The sequence below is a fragment of the Pipistrellus kuhlii genome, unplaced genomic scaffold (assembly GCF_014108245.1).
Source record: "Pipistrellus kuhlii isolate mPipKuh1 unplaced genomic scaffold, mPipKuh1.p scaffold_m20_p_1, whole genome shotgun sequence".
In the NCBI taxonomy this organism is placed as follows: Eukaryota; Metazoa; Chordata; class Mammalia; order Chiroptera; family Vespertilionidae; genus Pipistrellus; species Pipistrellus kuhlii.
Genome location: NW_023425404.1, coordinates 163,897,555 through 163,916,801, shown reverse-complemented (window position 1 = coordinate 163,916,801; position 19,247 = coordinate 163,897,555). Strand labels below are relative to the sequence as shown.

Sequence of the window (19,247 nt, the reverse complement as noted above, 5' to 3'; positions counted from 1 at the left end):
ATAGTAATGCAAAAATCTTAGCAGATCTAACTCAATGTGAAGGGTTTTGTCCATTCAAGAAGACACCCTCCGAAAGAAACATCCATATGATTTTGTAGTTTCCAAAGTTGGGAAGATCACTAACTTGGCTGCACTGGTCTTTTCCCAGTACAGCTCTGGCTGTCCTGGTAGGTGTGGAGAGGATTTAGATTTTAGGTATACATAGGACATAAAAATACAAAGTGCTGATTAATGTGGTTATAGAGATTGATAGATGAGTTGCTAACAAAAACTATATATTTGTGAATTCTTTTCTCATCTCCCTGGTGTCAATAAATATAGAGGAAGCATGGCTGTCTAGCACATTTTGAAAAGGGAAAGCTGTAGCAAAGGTTTATCTACCTGTTGTCATTGATCTGAATAGTTTCATCCCAAATTTTCTTTGACACTGTTGAATTTAAAGATGGTACAAGTATCCCAGAGGGAGACCAAATGCAAGCCCAGTTACACCTTAAGAGTAAATTGCCTTAGCTGTGTCAGCACAGTTCAGATTTTGGTCTTTAAATGACTGCAAGCACATTTTCTCAGGGCATCACAAATTGATCTAGCTTAGCAATTTGGCAGCACTACCAAATGTTAGATTTAAACTTGGAATGTGTTAGTATGGCTCTGGGATTCTATTTCTCAGATTAGGGAATAAATTGAAACTCAGAAAAAAATATGGATCACATTTGAAATAACAACAAAATATCATTTTGCTCAGTTCATAGCATGACAACATCTACCCAATCATCTATTATACAAGAAGCCCGACTGTGACCATTATTGTGTCAACAAGAGATATAATAAATGGAAATCAATATTTTCCTTTAACAGTCAGTCACACAGTATGTAAGTCCTGGATTTCTTGTATCACATACTCTAAGTCAGTCCCATTTTGATTTCACAACTTCATTGTGATGTTTGAAAAGCAGAATGCAAGCAGATCTTACACAGAAGTCCAAAAAGCTACAATCTGACCAAACCTTCATTACACTAATGTCCAAACCAAACCACTCAGTTACTCATGCAGAGTGAGAAGCACAGTAGCCAAATGGGACAGTTATTTATGTTTGCAGTGGTCACCATCTAATTCTGCAGGTAGATCTGTAACAGAAACAAAATCATATTGGAGAATTTGGTTGACAATCTTGGAAAAAGAGCGAGAAGAGTTAGCTGAGTAATCTTGATAGTTATTGTTATTAAACTGCGGTTCCCCAATCATGGGTCTTCACTCCGGGGCTCTGCCTGTGTCCTGATTTGTCTTTATCTATCATCTGTGTGATCTCTATTGTTCATTCAGTACTTTCTTCATCCTTTAAATACCTGAGTAAAGGTATTGACAAGTTGCCTACTACACAGTAGGTTTTTAATACACACAAATTCCCCCTCCCGTCTCCCAGAGATATTTCTAGATTCCACATGACAGGGAAGCTTCTCACCCTTAAAGAACTCATGCAGAGAAGTGAAGCTGCAGTTGTAACTGTGATAAATATTATAATTGAGGTCAACGTTGTGATGTGGGGACACAGAGGAGGACCATCTATCTAAGGCAGGCCTGCTCAGAGACAGCTCTTCAAAAAAGTATGCTGCTCCAAAGGATGAGTCGGATGCATTTAGTGAGGTAACTTAAGGACAATTTGCATTGACCACATTCTTGCCACATTTTCTTCCCTTTGCCTTGGGTACACCATTCTCTCTTGTTTCTTATGTTCTTTAGTAACATCTTTCTTAGCTTCCTTTTCTGTTCCTTTTCACCCCTATGACCTCTCCTAGTTGCTCTGGTCTGAGGTGTAATTCTAGATGTAGCTTAGTCATATGGCTCTAAGCATCATCTCATGATTCCCAGAGTTCTACCTCCGCTTCTTAACTCCAGATTCATAGATTCAATTGCTGACTTGCTATGTCCACCCAGACTTCTGGTAAGTTTCATAATTCTAGAACTACATTTTTGGGATTATCTCATCTGATTCCTTTCCTTCTTAGCGATGTACTTCCAGGTGCATTGGCCCCAAACCAAATATTCTATTTTTTTCTCCCACTCATACTCACACAGTCCTAGGAGTGAATCCTGCCAGATCCAGCGTCTGACAAGTTCTCAGTATTTTCTTCACTACCACCTAGATTTCAGCCACTATCACTTCCCTATTTTTTAGTTCAGTCCCTTAGTTATCCTTTTTTTCTTCCTTGTTCCCTTAAGTTTATTCTCAGCATAATGGCCAGAAGGATACTCTTAAAATGTGAGTCAGACTGTGTCACTTCTCTGATTCATTCTCAAAAGCAATTTTATAACCCTTTAAAATGCAAACGAAGTAGTTCATACCTTTGATTCAATCTGAAGGACTTCTTAACCTCAATAAGAGCAGAATCCCAAACCCGGCTGCATTATCATCTCTTGATTTCCTTTCCTACTATTCCTCTCTTTGCTCACGTGGCTTCAGCCACACCAACCTCATCATCTTGCCATAAACATATCAGGGTGTTGTAGTTAGAACTGAAAGTCTCCCTCCTCCTACCGCCAAAGAGCCACAGGGCCAACTTTCTTGTCTCCTTCAAGTCTTTGCTCCATTATCACTTTCTCAAAGACGCTTTCCTTTTTTTTTTTTAAATATATTTTCTATTGACTTTTACAGAGAGGAAGAGAGAGGAATAGAGACTTAAAAACATCGACGAGAGAGAATCAACGATCAGCTCCCTCTAGCACAAGCCCCACTGGGGATGTGCCCACAACCAAGGTACATGCCCCTGACCGGAATCGAACCTGGGACCCTTCAGTCCGCAGGCCGACGCTCTATCCACTGAGCCAAACCGGTTTGGGCAAGACGCTTTCCCTTTCCATCCTTTATAAAATTTCATATTACAACACCCCACAAACCTAGCCTCAGGAATTCAGTGACTTTCTAGTTTATCAAGGCAGAAAATAGTTTAGACTGATTTTTCAATGTGGTACTGAGAGAGATATTATAGCGAGAACAATGTAGGAAGATTAAAAAAAAAAAAAAAAAAAAAAAAAAAAAAGGAAAGGGATGCTTCTACTCCAAGGTGGCAACTCAGTTAATAACTTCTTAACTCTTTCTACTTTTGTTGTCTAAGGAAACATATAATTGTCTTCTCTTTTAGACAGAAAAATAATCATTACAGATACTTAGGTAATGTGATTTTATACTAAAGTGAAATAGTACTTATGATATTTAAAAACCTTTCCAAAGGGTCCCAGTCCCAGGTTCAAGTCCAGTCAAAGACATGTACTTTGGTTGCAGGCTCCTCCCCAGCCTGGGCCTTGGTCAAGGTGTGTGCAGGAGGCAACCATGGATGTGTTTTTCTCACATCAGTATTTCTGTCTTTCCTTCTTTCTTCCACTCTCTCTAAAAGTCAATGGAAAAATATGCTTGAGTGAAGATTTAAAAAAACAAGTATCTTTCCATTATTGGGCACCATCTATAGGTTTGTTTGTCTGTTGTTCAGCAAATTGTTAAATATGTCTACATGGCATCAGGAGGTCCTTTATGGGAATTACTAAGTTTGATAACTTGGTTAAATTTACATTCTATGGGAACACTGACATTTTCATATTTAAGAAGTACTTGTGGAAACATATCTGCAAACTTTGTTTTAGTAATCTCAATTAAAAAAAAGTACTATGCTTCATCCTCCATCCTTTATTTGTTCCTTAGTAGTTGAGTACCATTTTGTAACAGGCAAAACTCAAGTATATAATTAGTAATATAGATAAGTAATTAGCAAAATCAGTATCTTGTGAGAAATGTCTTATTATAGCAGAGGATGGGAATACATGGGAAATAGCTTTGAGGGTCAGGGAAGGTTCCCCAGATGAAGTGATAGAACTGCTTTAAGCAAATGAGAGTGACAGGGTTGAAGTACATGAAATAAGATTGGATTTTTATGCTTTTATCATATATTTTTCAGCAAATTTTACTTAAAAAAAGAGGTAATCCAGTTTGTGGAGATTCTAAAAAATGAAGATTAGGTGAAGACTTCAACCCTCCGAAGGGCCCTTCCAGTAATAATAGGAATGAATTTTTTTTTTTTTGAATCTTCACCTGTCGATATGTTTTTTTATTTTAGAAAGAGAGAATAGAAAGAAAGAGAGAAATTGATGTGAGGGAGAACTTATCGAGCCACAGGGTCAGGGCTGAATATAATTTTTTTAATGTCTACTTACACTATTGCATTTAATTCACATCACAATAGATATCATCATCATGATTCATTTACCCCGATTATAATCTGAATGGTAGGTAGTCAGAATAAGAATAACAAATCAGGACATTGAGAATCAGGATGGATTCCTCTTTTCCTTAGGTAAATTATCTGAACTCCTCTTCCCATTAATTGTTGAGATGACACTATTAAATATTTTCTAACATTATCTCATGATTATTTTAGGAATTGAATAACAAAGTTATATTAAACCGAAGTTGGTTTGGCTCAGTGGATAGAGCGTCAATCTGTGGTCTGAAAGGTCCCAGGTTCGATTCTGGTCAAGGGCATGTATAATACATTGTTTGCGGGCACATCCCCAGTAGGGGGTGTGCAAGAGGCAGCTGGTTGATGTTTCTCTCTCATCGATATTTCTGGCTCTCTCTCTTCCTCTCTTTAAAAAAAAAAAATTGTATTAAGAATTATACGCTTATTTTAAAAAAATGTGACTTTTTAAATTCACATATTTGCTTCCTTTAGGCCTTTGAGCTCCTGATCCTAGTAGGGATCGAGGAGAGAAGTTAACTGTCACGGTCAAAATATTTAATTGAGTTTTTACTAATAAATAATCATTTATCAACCTCTATCAAGGTAAGACTTTTCTGAAAGAGAAGTTTAGGCTAGCATTTTGCCTTACTTTTCAGAGCAAGACTTTTTACTTACAATTAAATTGTCAAATAATGGATTTTTAGCAAAATATTATCATAACGACATATAACCAGAACTCTTCAAAATGTTGGTTACATAGATATTATGAATTCCCATAATGTCAAAACCACTAAATTCGATTTTAAGTACAATCATTAGTCAATATAAAGTAATCTTTTTAATTTTTTGGGTTGCTTCTTAATTAGTGAGGTGATTTTTAGCATTAACTAACAAATATATATTTTTTTTATTATTTTAATTATAATGGCTCTACTCATTCAGTTTACCCAGGCTTAAGAAAATATAATCAACCAATCAATCAAATGAAACCAGTATTAAAACATTTCCTATCCTAATGTTCTAAAAAATATCCTCAAATGCTAATACTGTTTTTAGTAAGAACTAAACTCTTACTAAGTTGACATGTTTACTAACTCTATTTGTTCCAGGTCACAGAATTTTGCCTTTTATTTTTATTTTAAATATACTTTATTGATTTTTTACAGAGAGGAAGAGAGAGGGACAGAGAGTTAGAAACATTGATGAGAAAGAATCATTGATCAGCTGCCTCTTGCACACCCCCTACCGGGGATATGCCCACAACCAGGGTACATGTCCTTGACCAGAATCAAACCCGGGACCTTTCAGTCCCCAAGCCGACGCTCTATCCATTGAGCCAAACCAGTTTCGGCTGCCTTTTATTTTTAAACATTGATAGTATTCAGTGATTGTTTTTGTTTTTTTCCTGTCTCATTCCATAGTGTCTAGTAAATAAAGTGATAAAATTGGAGAACTATTGGACTCTAGAGAGATTAGCTAGATTTCCCAAAAGTTATTCATATAACATTCTAAGCAGACAATAGGGTCAACCTATATAAATAATATTTTTAAAGCATTTTTACAAAAATATGGCTGAACTAAACCACTTTTCCTATGTTGTTATAAACAATTCAGGGGACTGACAATTTCCTTGTGTAGTCTTACAGTGTAAGCATTGTTATTTAAAAACCTTCTATGGTTGGTTATTTGGTAATTTAAAAGTCCAATTCATGGAACTGTGGGCATTTTAAGGTGTTAATTTTGTAAAATTTAATCTTGGCTCCTACCTATTTTTTTTAGGCCTGTGAGATTATAGTTCCCATGGTTTTTATCTGGAAGATCCCCACTCTGGATAATGGAAAAATGAAAACTTAGTAACTACTTCCTTTTCCTTTTGCCTGAAATGGCTTTAGTGAGGAAAATGGAATATGGAGTAAAAATGGGATGGGTGTGTCACATGCTTGTGTACGTGTGTGTGTATGTCTACATTATATTTTATTCAGTACCTGTCACAAATTAAGCATCAAATGAATATTCTTAAAATCAACCTACCAAACTCGTATTAGGAAACAGTACCCATTTTGTGTGAGAATCAGCAAGTTTGCTGAATGATCCCTAATAAATGTTTTAGTAAAACCACTGGATTTAATTTCTGTACTCAAAGGATAGTGAAGAACATTTTACCCATGAAAACCTAGCTCTGTCCAATTCTAAGAAGCCTAGTATAATTGGGTCATAACAAGTAAAATAGAAGAGGATCTATGGTCCCCTGCATCATTAGTGAAGTTGTTTACAGCATGGAGTATTTGGCCTCCAGTTAGGGTGATCAGCTTTTCAGAGAGCCAACTGGGAAATAGCACTACCAGATCAAAAGTGTATTTAATATGCATTAAGTAATTATTACTATTTAGCGGTGACAATTCCTAGAATCAGGCTTATAGGAATGAATTTCCAGCTCTCCACAAATGGCCGTCCACTTTGTGTCTATGGGCTTGCTCTGGTAAACCAGTTGTTTGTCAATCAGTTCTTTTGCATTTGTGAATCATCATATAGACTGTCAATATCCAACATGTTCATTATTTTATTTTATTTTTTTTAAATAAATTTTATTGATTTTTCACAGAGAGGAAGAGAGAGGGATAGAGAGTTAGAAACATCGATGAGAGAGAATCATCGACCAGCTGCCTCTTGCACACCCTCTATTGGGGATGTGCCCGCAACCAAGGTACATGCCCTTGACAGGAATTGAACCCGGGACCTATCAGTCCGCAGGCCGATGCTCTATCCACTGAGCCAAACCAGTGCCGGCCATGTTCATTATTTTAAACACTTCCAAGCATATTGGATGTCAACGTAAGGCAAAATACTGTCAGGGATAATGGTAATAAAAGCACTGAGGTAATTTTGCATTATGAAGTCTATATTGAATTTCAAATAAGTTGCAGTTTTATTTTTTTATTTTTTATTTTTTTATTTTTATTTTTTTATTTTTTTAAATATATTTTATTGATTTTGTACAGAGAGGAAGGGAGAGAGATAGAGAGTTAGAAACATCGATTAGAGAGAGGCATCAATCAGCTGCCTCTTGCACACCCCCTACTGGGGATATGCCCGCAACCAAGATACATGCCCTTGACTGGAATCGAACCCAGGACCCTTCAGTCCCCAAGCCGACGCTCTATCCATTGAGCCAAACCGGTTTCGGCAATAAGTTGCAGTTTTAATAATGAAATGAGAAAGTCCTATTTAACTTGATTTAACTTAACTGTTAGTGTTGTTGTTGTTGTTTTTCTGGTGCTACATTATAGAAACAGTCTTAAATCCCAAAAATAAGTCATGCTCTTTTGTTTAGGAGTTTTTGTCTGACATGGAGCTTCATGCATCTCAAGTAGAATCAGTTCACCTTTTTCCAGGTTCCTTATAATCTATTCAGAGCTCATCACATGGTTTTGGAGAAAAAACATATAAATTTATTCTACTGTCATCTGTTTCTTCATTTTCACCTGTCATATATTTTAAGATTAGGGAAAGAAATTCTTCTTGCGTCATACTTTGAAACTATGATTTTATAGAAGGCCAATATTTTAACAATTTTCTATGGCTAGACAATGATAGCAATCTTGGAGGCGCATGTCTCAGTATTCTTCCATTTCTAGAAAGTTAGGAAACCCATTAAATACTCCTTCACATTTAGTAGAAATGGAAAAGTAACCCTAAATTTTCATTATTAAACCTCATTATCACAAGTAGGCAAATCACATCTGTTTTTAGCAGCCTTGTCTAAAAGAGTGGGTATGAACTGTTCATTTTCTTATGTAAAGGGATTTATAGGCTGAATGGAACTTTTCAAAATTTACATTTGCACTATCTGTTGAATATGCAGGTAGATGGGCAAAGTCTACTTTATAGCTTACCAAGGTCTTCACAACATTTTGCTTTGAAATTCCATTTTTCACATTAAAGTTCATAAGAGCTAGGGAAAACTTTATTCTGTTGCTATGATTCAACATATCACTTGAAATACTTTAGAAAGCATGATCTTTTGTAAGATCTGACAGAACTCAGGTCACATTATAAGGAGCCAAAATATTGGCTATCAAAATTTCCCCTTTTGTTTACCCACAGGACATTTTAGATACATCCTCTGGGTCAGAAAAAAAGTAACTTTACTCAGATGCATAGAAAAATCAAAGGAGCAAGACAATAGTTCATGTTTATTCTTGTGGTCTACTCAAGGTTTTCTGACAACCATTACTTTCAACTAAGCATTGGTGTCTTTTGGGGGGAAGATTAAAAAAAAACACACACACACACATAAAAGAACAACAACAAAAATTGATTTCACAAAAAGTGCCCGTCTCATCCTAGACTTGAGAGATTCGGCCTCTGTGTGCACAATCACACAACCTTCTCTGTCATACCGGGTCCCAAGGTCATTTCTGCATGTTGTGCAGTATGCTCTGTTTTGGCTACCTCGCTAACCTAGTTTTATATGTCCTTCCATAAATCTTTAAAATAAAACATGTTTCCACTTTATTTTTCGGGATTATCATGTTATTGTACTATCGTCATTCTCAGTTATATCAAGCTATTAGAAAAGATGATTACAATATCACAGTGTTAGAAATTAAAGCAATACAGTCTTGATCAAAACCCAACAGCTAATCCAAAATCAGAGAGGAACTCAGGATCACAACTGTGTGGTGCAATAAGAATGATCCATGATTGCCAACATCAATAGCCTGGGGGGAAATCAGCAGCCATCTCTAGGGAAGGTGGATAATTGATACTACATCTATTTGACACTAACAATAGTGTTGCTTCCAGTTTCTATTTTCCAGGCTGTCATATGGATTTGTACTTTTCTTTTAAACTTCTGAACCCATTTCTGATTTCTGAGATTTTTTCATGTCATGGAGAGGGGCTTTCCTGGGATGCAAAATCTACTGCTAAAACTGAGACATTCTGAGCAAACCTGGTCAGTCGGTCACCCTATCACTAAGTCTATCTCTGCTGCATACTAGTTGAGTGACCTTGGGTAAATTATTTATTTTATGTGTTCCTGTTTTTTTTCATCTGCAAATGAAAGATAATAATAGTATCATATCATAGTGTTTAATAAGATTAAGTGAGTACCCTAATAAAATAAATTAGCACTCCTAATAGAGTATGACATTCGGAAAACCATCATCCTCATCAAAACTGTATTCACCTTAGAAATGCTAAAAATGGAATTTTCTATCTTCATAGCTTCATTTTTTGCCCTCACCTCAGAATACCTTGTTTCCCTGAAAATAAGACAGTGTCTTATATTAATTTTTTCTCCCAAAGTTGTGCTAGGTCTTATTTTCAGGGGATGTCTTATTTTCGGGGAAACACAGTAGTAAGACTCAAGATAATCCTATAATCTTTTTCTTTTTTATTGCTTGATCAGTACATTTCCTTTAGAAATTTCTGAGTGATCATTTTTTGTTTTATCAACTTTAATCTATCTTTTTCTCTCACCTATATCTGCATTAAATTCTCAGCTGTTGTAAGATAGTAAATTCCCACATTTTCTACTGTTTCCTTTTCTGTTTCCTTCATTATCGATACTGCAACCTGGTTCACTAAATCTGGTGAGAGTTTAATTTTTTTAAAATTCAAACCAAAAATAAACTGATGAACAAAACAGAATTGTAGGCATGGAGCACTGGAGCAGCCTGAGGGATATCAGAATGAAGTGGGGTGGGAGGGGCTGGATAAAAGAAGGAAAAGAGATTAGCCAAAGAGCATATATGCATAGTCCATGGTCACAGACCACAGTGTGGTGAAGGCCAGGGGAGATGGGTGGGGGCTGGGAGGAAGTAGGCAAAGAGGGTGGGAAATGGGGGACATCTGTAATAGTGTCAAAAATAAAAATAAATTTTAAAAAATTCAAAGCAAGAAAAATCTCAATAATTTAGGGCATGCTATGCTATGCATCTGATATCAAAGAGATTTGCTGAATACCTTTTATTAAATCCAGAGGACAACTGGATATGAATGTTTTTATGTGATCTTACTTTGCCAGTATTTCTCTCTTAGCAATTAAAGCCTGAAAATATTTAGATTGCTCCCCACCCTCATCCCCAATTTGACACAAGTTTGAAAATAGTTGCTGAATTCTTTTGGTTAATTTCCTATAAGAATTATAAGAAATGCAGTCATACTGTTCTTCTTACTGTTACTCAACTTTGACTTTATCCTGTTCTGACAAGTAAATTCAAATTTCCTTTGACCATTAAGCCCTTTATTTTTCCAAGCATTTGCAGGGTGACCTTTGTGTCTGATTACATGGTTCCCAAGATGCAGAGCAATGCTAGGAACTTATTTCACAGAGTTCATGTCACATTTCTCAGAAAATAGGCCTTTCCTAACCTTACTGGCTTCAGTGAAATTCACAAATCAAACCAATGACTTAATACTCATTTGATACAATAGTAGCACAGCAAGTGTTTATGTTTGCAAAAAAGGAAAAAAAAAACACTCATTTTATAGTACAAATATTTCAGAATAAGATGTTTAAGAGGCAAATTAAAATTCATATTATTGTGCTTTAACAAATTTGACTCAACATTAAAGTAATATATTATTATGCAGAAAGTAAAACATTTTCTTAATTATTACTTGCCCAGAGTTAATAATTATAGGGTGATAGTGTTAGCAGTGTCTGGAAAGTGCAACTTTCTAAAAGTATTTTTTTTTTTTAAAGAATAAACCATCCAGAGGGATCCAAAATTAATGCATGTAGTTTTGTCCCATTTGGAAACACTTATGCAATTAAAATGAAAACTTGGTCAAATACCATTCTCCATATTGTTTACTGACTTGATTTTTGGACAACAATGTTAGAAACATTTAGATTTCCACAAAAAGTCTTAGTGAACTCTCATTGCATTATTTGAAAATCATGAAGCAAAATATACATTTTCCTATTCCATGAATTTGATCTTATTTTTATTAAATGTTCTTAATGGTATATTTGTCACAGTAATATGAAGCCTCAGTTATTTTATCTCCATGTGTTTGAGGCTTCTGATAGTCAAAGCCATAAACAGTTTGTTAAAGGTAACAATTGCAAACTTGGAGTGACAAAATTAAATTCATGTCTGTAGATGCTAAGACTTACTCTGCAGTCCTCTTGCTTCCATAAATAGTTTTACCTTTATTGCCATAATTGTTTGATACCTTGGCATTTCAACATATATGAAGATAGTATTGTAACAATCTTCTCATTCTTCAGCTCTAATTTTCTTTAACTTTTACTCAAGCTCTTAGAGCAAGTGCTTGAAGAACCAAATGTCCCCAAAATTCTACATTGGGCAGCATGATGCAACTTTTAGTGTATAACCTAAATCCATTATGGAAGAGAAGGATAGTTAAAGAGATACTCGTTTTTTCAGTAGACAGTTTTTGGTAGGGGCTGGGGATGCATTGGTAATCACAGGCAATAAAACAACTTATTCTCTTGAAGTATATTTCTAGTAGAGGCCACAAACAATAAACAAGAAATATTAATAAGTATACATTTATACTTTGGGCAAGTGCTAAGGAGAAAAAATAGTTCAGGAAAACTAATGGAGGGAATCAGAATGGGGAGCAGTTGCTTGCAATTTCAGATAGAGTGAATCAGGAAAACCCTCTGTGAGAAGGTGACCTTTGAATGAAGGACTGGAGGAAGGTAGCAAGTCAACCATGCAGATATCTTTTGGAAGAACATTCTAGACCCAGGGCACACCAAGTGCAAAAGACTCTGTGGCTAGACTGTGTTTGATATATTCAAAGAATAGTGTAGGCCAATTGGGGTAGAATGAGTCAAATAAAGGGTAATAAGGGAAAGTAGGCACAGGAGTACAGATGTCATAATATATTGCAGACTTTTGTAAAGATTTTGGGTTTTATTTTTATTTAGATGGATGGATGGATGGATGGATGGATGGAGACATTGGGTGATTTCAGTAATGAATCATATTATCTGATATATAATTTTAAAAAATCTCTCCATGCTGGTGAATGTAGAAGGAAGGGGGGGAGGGGGGCGATATGAAGGTTAAAGTAAGGAGATCAATTAAGAGGATATTAAAAAAAAAAAAATCTGGTGGCTGGTGGCTCAGCCTAATTTGGTGCAGTTGAGGTGATGAGAAGCTGTGAGAATCAGAAGGCAGGACCTACAAAATCTTTTGATGGACTGAACGTAGTGTGTGAAGGAGAGGAATCAATGTAACTCCTAAGTTTTTGGCCGGAACACTGTAAAGAATGAAGTTGCTGTTTGATGAAATGGGAAAACAGAGGGAAGAGCAGATTTGGAAAAGTGAAGAGTGGTGAAACAGGGTAAGATTAGGAGCTCAGTTTGAACATAGAATCTTTCATACCTTTTTAAACATTTGAGATTAAATGGATGTTAAAGCTATACTGACCTAGAGGATTTAGCTCTTGGTCTGAGTGGTATTATGATAATCATTCAAACCCAAATATTTTAAAGCATTTTTTAATGTGTTAAGCCCAGCACTGGGTGGTGAGGTATATTAATAAGGTATAAGATTAAAATATCTCAAGGCACATAGTGGTATACAGTTCATGTAATAGGGAATTGAGTTGCATAGTGGAACTCATAAACATGGAACTTTGGAAATAGAAAAACAGTACTTGATCCATGTCACATTGTTAAAACTATACCCATGAGTTTTATTCAACTAGACATCCTCTTGAAGGGGATATGTTTCTTTTCATGGCTTGGACCCCTGGACGTTCTAGTAGGCTTATTATAAAGAAGGCTATATTGCCAAAACCGGTTTGGCTCAGTGGATAGAGTGTCGGTCTGCGGACTGAAGGGTCCCAGATTTGATTCCGGTCAAGGGCATGTACATTGGTTGCAGGCACATCCCTGGCAGGGGGGTGTGCAGGAGGCAGCTGGTTGATGTTTCTCTCTCATCGATGTTTCTAGCTCTCTATCCCCACCCTTCCTCTCTGTAAAAAATAAAAATTAAAAAAAATCAATAAAATATATTTTAAAAAAGAAGGCTATATTAACAGCTCTTATCAGCATTTTACCTCCATCGTTCTGTTCCTTTGTGTTACTAATAACATTCTAGCTGTGGGTTGCATTCAGAATGCTGCTATCCCAGTAAAGTATACACAAGGTGTTGGTAGTGATGTTTTCTGAGCTAGTCATATCTAAAAGTTTAATTCATCACTAGACTGTTTTGTTTTCGAGGGTTACGCTCTTCTTGTACAATGTTTTGGCATCTGGCATTCTTCTATTAATAATTTCATGGGGGTTTTAAAGGACCTATGAAGGCACTGAGTCAAGTAAATACATTTCTAATAATGCAGTTACTCAGAGAAAAGCAGGAGTTTTTGGTTCCTTTTTTTTCCTCTCTCTCTTTTCTCCCCCCTTTAAGTATTTTTGGTCTTTAGGATACATTTGAGAATGTATTATACCTGCCATTTTCCCCATTAGGGAAGACTGCTGTGCTGAAGGTTGGTGCTTGATACTCAGTCACAGCATCTTTCTTTTGAGTCAAAGTAGAGAGCAAATAGGCCTCTGTTCAGGGAGCTAGGTAGCATGGACCACGCTCCACTCTCAAACAGTAAAAGTAATTTAAGCTATCAGAGACCCAACACTACTTTAGTGGCATCCCCTGGAGAACAATGCCATTAAAGCAAAATTTCATGTGGTTTTCTTTCATGATTTGAGCTCCTTCTGAGAAATGTATCTAGAGTTATGCAGGAATATTTCAAAACTGTTTCATTGACAGTGTTCTAGCAGAGTTTTCTCTCTCTCTCTCTCTTTTTTTTTTTTTTTTTTTTTTTTTTTTTTTATCAAATAACAACTGTGAAGTCATATCTGGCAATATGAGAAGTGCTATGATTCAGGTTACAGCATAGTACCTAGGTTGTAAAAAGAATTTTCACATTCAGAATAACCTTATTTGAAGTTTGTATAAAACATAAAAGTGTGAAGTTTGAATAAAAACAAGTAAAAATGAAAAACCTGGATATTTATTTAGGGGGGAAAGTGACATTGTGGAAGACAACAAAATGAAGTATTTTCAATTCTAATTAAAAAATCTACTTTTTATGATTACACAGTTGAAAAAGGTGTCAATTAAAAACACGTCTTTTTTGCTTTCTACTAAAATATCCCCCATGCATATGTTATTCTTTTAGTATTGAGGCATATATCCATAAAAATGAATGTCAATTATGAATTTTGATAGTTTACATAGATATAGTATCATGCTGCACAGATGATTTTTTATTTAAAAATATGTATTATTAGATTTTTTAGCAGTATACATGTGTGTGACCATATATATATACAGAACATTGATTTCCTACTACTCTTTAGACTATCATTCTATAAACTATTATTTGTTTATTCATTGTCCTGCTGATGAAAGTTAAGTCTTTTAAGACTTTTCAAGAAACCTAAAAAGAAAAGAGGAATTGACCATCATAGATCATGTCTCACCTATGCTCCAATATCTCGGCGCACTGAGGTGTTGGTCCACTAAAATCCTAAAGCTTCACAGAAGTGGTTTCTAGTGGAGGCCAATTACCATAGGGTAGAAATCTTACCACAGAGTACAAATAGAGTTTGAACCTTAGAACAAGTACAGAAATGAGGTAGTTGATAGACCAAGGAACATGACAGGTATGGAATTTATAGACTATTTCAATAGAGAAAGAAAATGAAGTTTCATACAGAAGTTTTCATGAGCCTTTACTTTTTTCTTAGCACTGCTATCTATCTTATGCTGTTATCGGGTATAGTCATTCTGAATGCTTATATTCCATCTGTGTATAACGGTCTTTATTCATGCAAAACCCTTCAAGGATCAAACTTCCTTTTCTCCTTAAGCCATTCAATATGAATTTAAATCCCAGAATATCCTCATTCTTTTAGGTCTTCCACTAAATAAATGGTACACATATGTTGGTCATTCACCAGAATTAACTGGGGATCATTATAAAAAGGCATACTTTTTTAAACTCAACATTGGGAACTCTGATCAAGTATTTATAGGACAAAGGTAGGACAGAGGAACTATATTTTTTTTTTTTTAGTAAAAATCCCCCAATGATTAAAAAAGCATTTCAGTTGAGATACCACAGTGTTAAGTGTATAGCTTAATTTGAAGTAAAATATTTCCATAGTAGGAGTTGTCAAAAAATAAGCCCAAAAAGTGATATGGGTTAAAAACAAAAAGCTTTTTTTAAAAAATCCTTGGCCAGCTTTAAGTTTATTTGTTTCAATTAGTATTTATATTCTGAAAATGTATTTGGTAAACATTATTGACATCCTTGACTACCAAACTGATGTAGACCTCAGAGAAAATATAAAATATTTTACCTATGGATGAGAAAACCCAAACAATTGTCTTATTCATTGTCTAAGTGGAGAATATTTAGTGAATTATTAAAATTATACCTCAGGCCCTTATAACTCTTTACAATCAGTTATGCATAAATGCAACTTAACGGCTTTTCTGTTGTGTTTCCAGCACAGTGACGCAGTCCATGACCTCCTTCTGGATGTGATCACGTGGGTCGGAATTTTGCTGTCCCTTGTTTGTCTCCTGATTTGCATCTTCACATTTTGCTTTTTCCGCGGGCTCCAGAGTGACCGTAACACCATCCACAAGAACCTCTGCATCAGCCTCTTTGTAGCAGAGCTGCTCTTCCTGATTGGGATCAACCGAACTGACCAACCAGTAAGCAGCTTCCATTGACATGAGTAAAGGATGTCTCCCCTTCCAGTTATCTCAGATTGATACTGTCAGATCTTATTCAGTGTTCCCCTTTTCATACCCCGTTGTCATAAAGAAGCAGCGAATGTTATGCATGTATGAGAGTACATTTCTTCAGAAATTCTGTTTATAAACTTACCTTTCTCAAGAATCTTTAATAGCTCTGCCCCCCCTTTTTTTTAAAAAAAAAACTACAAAGCTGAATAATAAGAAAGTTAAATAAAATGTTTTGGGCAATGGAGGGGTATCATTTTTAACAAAAATTATTATTTTTTGAAGTTTATTTAAAAACGATGGACATTGTATTAAAAATGACGTGCCTCAATGAGTTTTTCTAATTGACATGTTTTGAAAAATAGTTCACACTGTAGGTAATTTTTATAATATTTAACTCTTTCCAAGTTTTATTTGCTCAAGTTCTGTTCACATCGTTAAGTGCCAACTTCCTACTTTACTACTACCTACATTTAACGATATTAAGACATAAAATTAGTGAGGAAGGGAGGGAGGATGGGAAAAAGGAATTGTACTAGCCAATTGTTCTTGGTAAAACCAAAAAGAAAATATGAACAACAGATAATAGCTAATATATGAAATGGACTTCATGCCCAGTTATAATTTTTTGTGAGGTCCTTGCACATAAGAAAAGTTTGTTTTCATGACTAAAACTGCAAATGAAAAGAAAACTATTTTTTAGAAAACTCAGAATAAGCATAATCAATAATTCATTCACTTAATGTATGGAGTACTTTACAATAAAAATGCAGTTGGACTTGTATTTGTGATTACACATTCATGATTAATGGCTGTAAAGGGGACAATTATGCTGATTATACTTTTTATCGGTTATCATATACAAATGTGACAGCTTTTCCCATAAACACATACATGTGAATAAGCAATCAAACTACACATTGCTTTCGCCCCAAAAGTAAAGCAGCCTGTTAACAAAAACTAATAGTTGAAGTTCTAACTCTAAAAAGCAAGAAATGGAAAACTCTTTTATTTTCCATAAAGAAATCATTTTACTTCTTCTTAATATGCACTTCAAACACCATTATTTCTTTTCATTTAGAAACCTTATTCTTGTTTTTGTTTCCTGATGTTACATAAAATATGGTAAACTTCACCCAATGTTGCATACTGAACAAAACTAATTTCTGACAAAGAGGATACATAACAATGATTAAAATGAAACCTTGAGTAGGGTCCAGCTCAGCTCCACTTGTCCGTATGCTTATTGCCGGACAGCTGCCCTCTTCTACATCCCCCACAGTGGGTAGGCTCTGCTTTCTCTGTAGCCCTCTGACATCTGACTGTCTCATCTCCCTCTCCCTGTCACCTCTCTAATGCAAAGAAATTGACTCACTTTGTCTCATTCTCAAGGACCGTACTCATCATTAAATCCATACTACTTTGATAATTTCTATAAATGTGTTGCCTCTTTCTAGTAGGACTTTTATAAGAAATGGAGACACACACCCTCCAAGTTAAAACTTTCAGAACTCACATAAGAAAATTAATAGATGGCCAGCTGAAACTTGTAGTACCTTACATAATATGCCAAAGAGCCCTGGTTGGGTGGCAGAGTTGTTTAGAGCCTCCTCCCATACACTAAAAGGTGGCAGCTTGATTTCCCATTGGGGCACATACCAAGGTTGCCAGTTCGATCCCTGGTCACAGCACATATGTGAGGCAACAGATCAATGTTTCTCCCTCTCTCAAAAAATCAGTAAACATTTCCTTGGATGAGGATTAAAAACAGCTAAAGTAAATATGTATTTTTAAAAATAAATAAAAATAAAATATGCCAAGAAAACAGTTTTGAACTATTGGCTGCCTTTTTTGACCAATAACAAAAAACTGGGAGAAAAAGCACTTGTGGAAAATTTTAACCTGATCTAATTTTATACATGTGTAGCATGAATTTCCCAATGCTGCTATAGATTCTTTCTGAAACAAGACAGGGAAGAAATAAATTAGAAGTAATAGTAATGAATTAATAATCAATTACAAAATGCTGCAATTAATTTTATTATTTAATGTTAAGAACCTTTATTATCCTTGTTTTTAGTATTTTTCTAACAATTAATACATTAGTGCATACACAATTATGGCCAAGAGAAGAAACACCTGAGGTTTATTTTTGAATCGTTAGACTAATCTCAGCAATAATTATCGGTAGGCTCTTTAGAACATTCCCCTAAATATTATAATCTTTCTTTACTATAATGCTAAGCTGTCATCCACCAGCCATTAGTAAAATGCTAAAGGTAGGTTCTATCTAATTAGGTTTTAATATCGGAATTTTAAGAATCTCACCCAGCTTATCCTTCTGCAGACCTTTCTTTTCACCGCAGTATGGATAAATATTTATTTTAATTTTATGGCAGTTGCTGGCACTTCATTGAGCAGTAAGTTGACTCATTCTGTTCCTCTGCCTAGATTGCCTGTGCAGTGTTTGCGGCCCTCTTACACTTCTTCTTCTTGGCCGCCTTCACCTGGATGTTCCTGGAGGGCGTGCAGCTCTACATCATGCTGGTGGAGGTGTTCGAGAGCGAGCACTCCCGCAGGAAGTACTTCTACCTGGTGGGCTACGGCATGCCCGCGCTCATTGTGGCCGTGTCCGCGGCCGTGGACTACAGGAGTTATGGCACAGACAAAGTGTGAGTTGCTGTTTTCTTTCCTTTTTCTTTCCTTGTGAATCTATTTGCTGTAACAGAATTTTCTTGGAAGCTAAGGCCTTTTTATCAGCTCACAACAATACATGAAGGAACTGGAGAAGCACATGGGGATCATTCAATTCATGGTTTGAATTTTTGTAAAAAAAGAAAAATATAGCCCTGAGGATCAGTATGATGTGGTTTTCAAACAGCAGAACTTTTTCAAATGTAAGTCATAACCTTGAGTCATTATAAGAAGAGCATTGCTTTAATATTTTTTAGAGCATTGAGACATTTGTCAAATGAAGAACTAGCTCTGATGACCTGTGTTTTTCAAAGGGCAGTGCCGGCCCTGATATTGATGCTTCTCTTCTTCCAGGCATATCATTTCTAGTCACGGGAGAGACAATTATGTCATTAACAGAAAGAAAGACTATGGGAGCATAGGGAGTCTACATATTCAGTATAACTTCAAATTGGTGAGAGATACATGCAGTGCTCAGTGAAAACTAGTTTTGTAATCCACACCAATACAACAGTTGGCATCCTCAGAATGAATGAAAGTTTCAACAGGAAAAAATTAGAAGTGTGACCAAGATAGATC

The 19,247-nt window shown here is 35.6% G+C and overlaps 1 protein-coding gene across 17 annotated transcripts in view; it reads left to right on the top strand.

Annotated features, from left to right (window-relative positions):
* Window positions 1–19,247, top strand: part of ADGRL3 (adhesion G protein-coupled receptor L3) — a 762,953-nt gene that overhangs the window by 629,848 nt on the left and 113,858 nt on the right. For 16 of the 17 annotated variants that reach the window (XM_045572137.1, XM_036415171.2, XM_045572088.1 and 13 more), the window contains 2 exons: window positions 15,735–15,944; window positions 18,426–18,646. In XM_045572137.1, the coding sequence (XP_045428093.1) occupies window positions 15,735–15,944; window positions 18,426–18,646 (431 nt within the window). The remainder of the gene's footprint in view (window positions 1–15,734; window positions 15,945–18,425; window positions 18,647–19,247) is intronic. The other variant, XM_045572109.1, reaches the window with a different exon arrangement.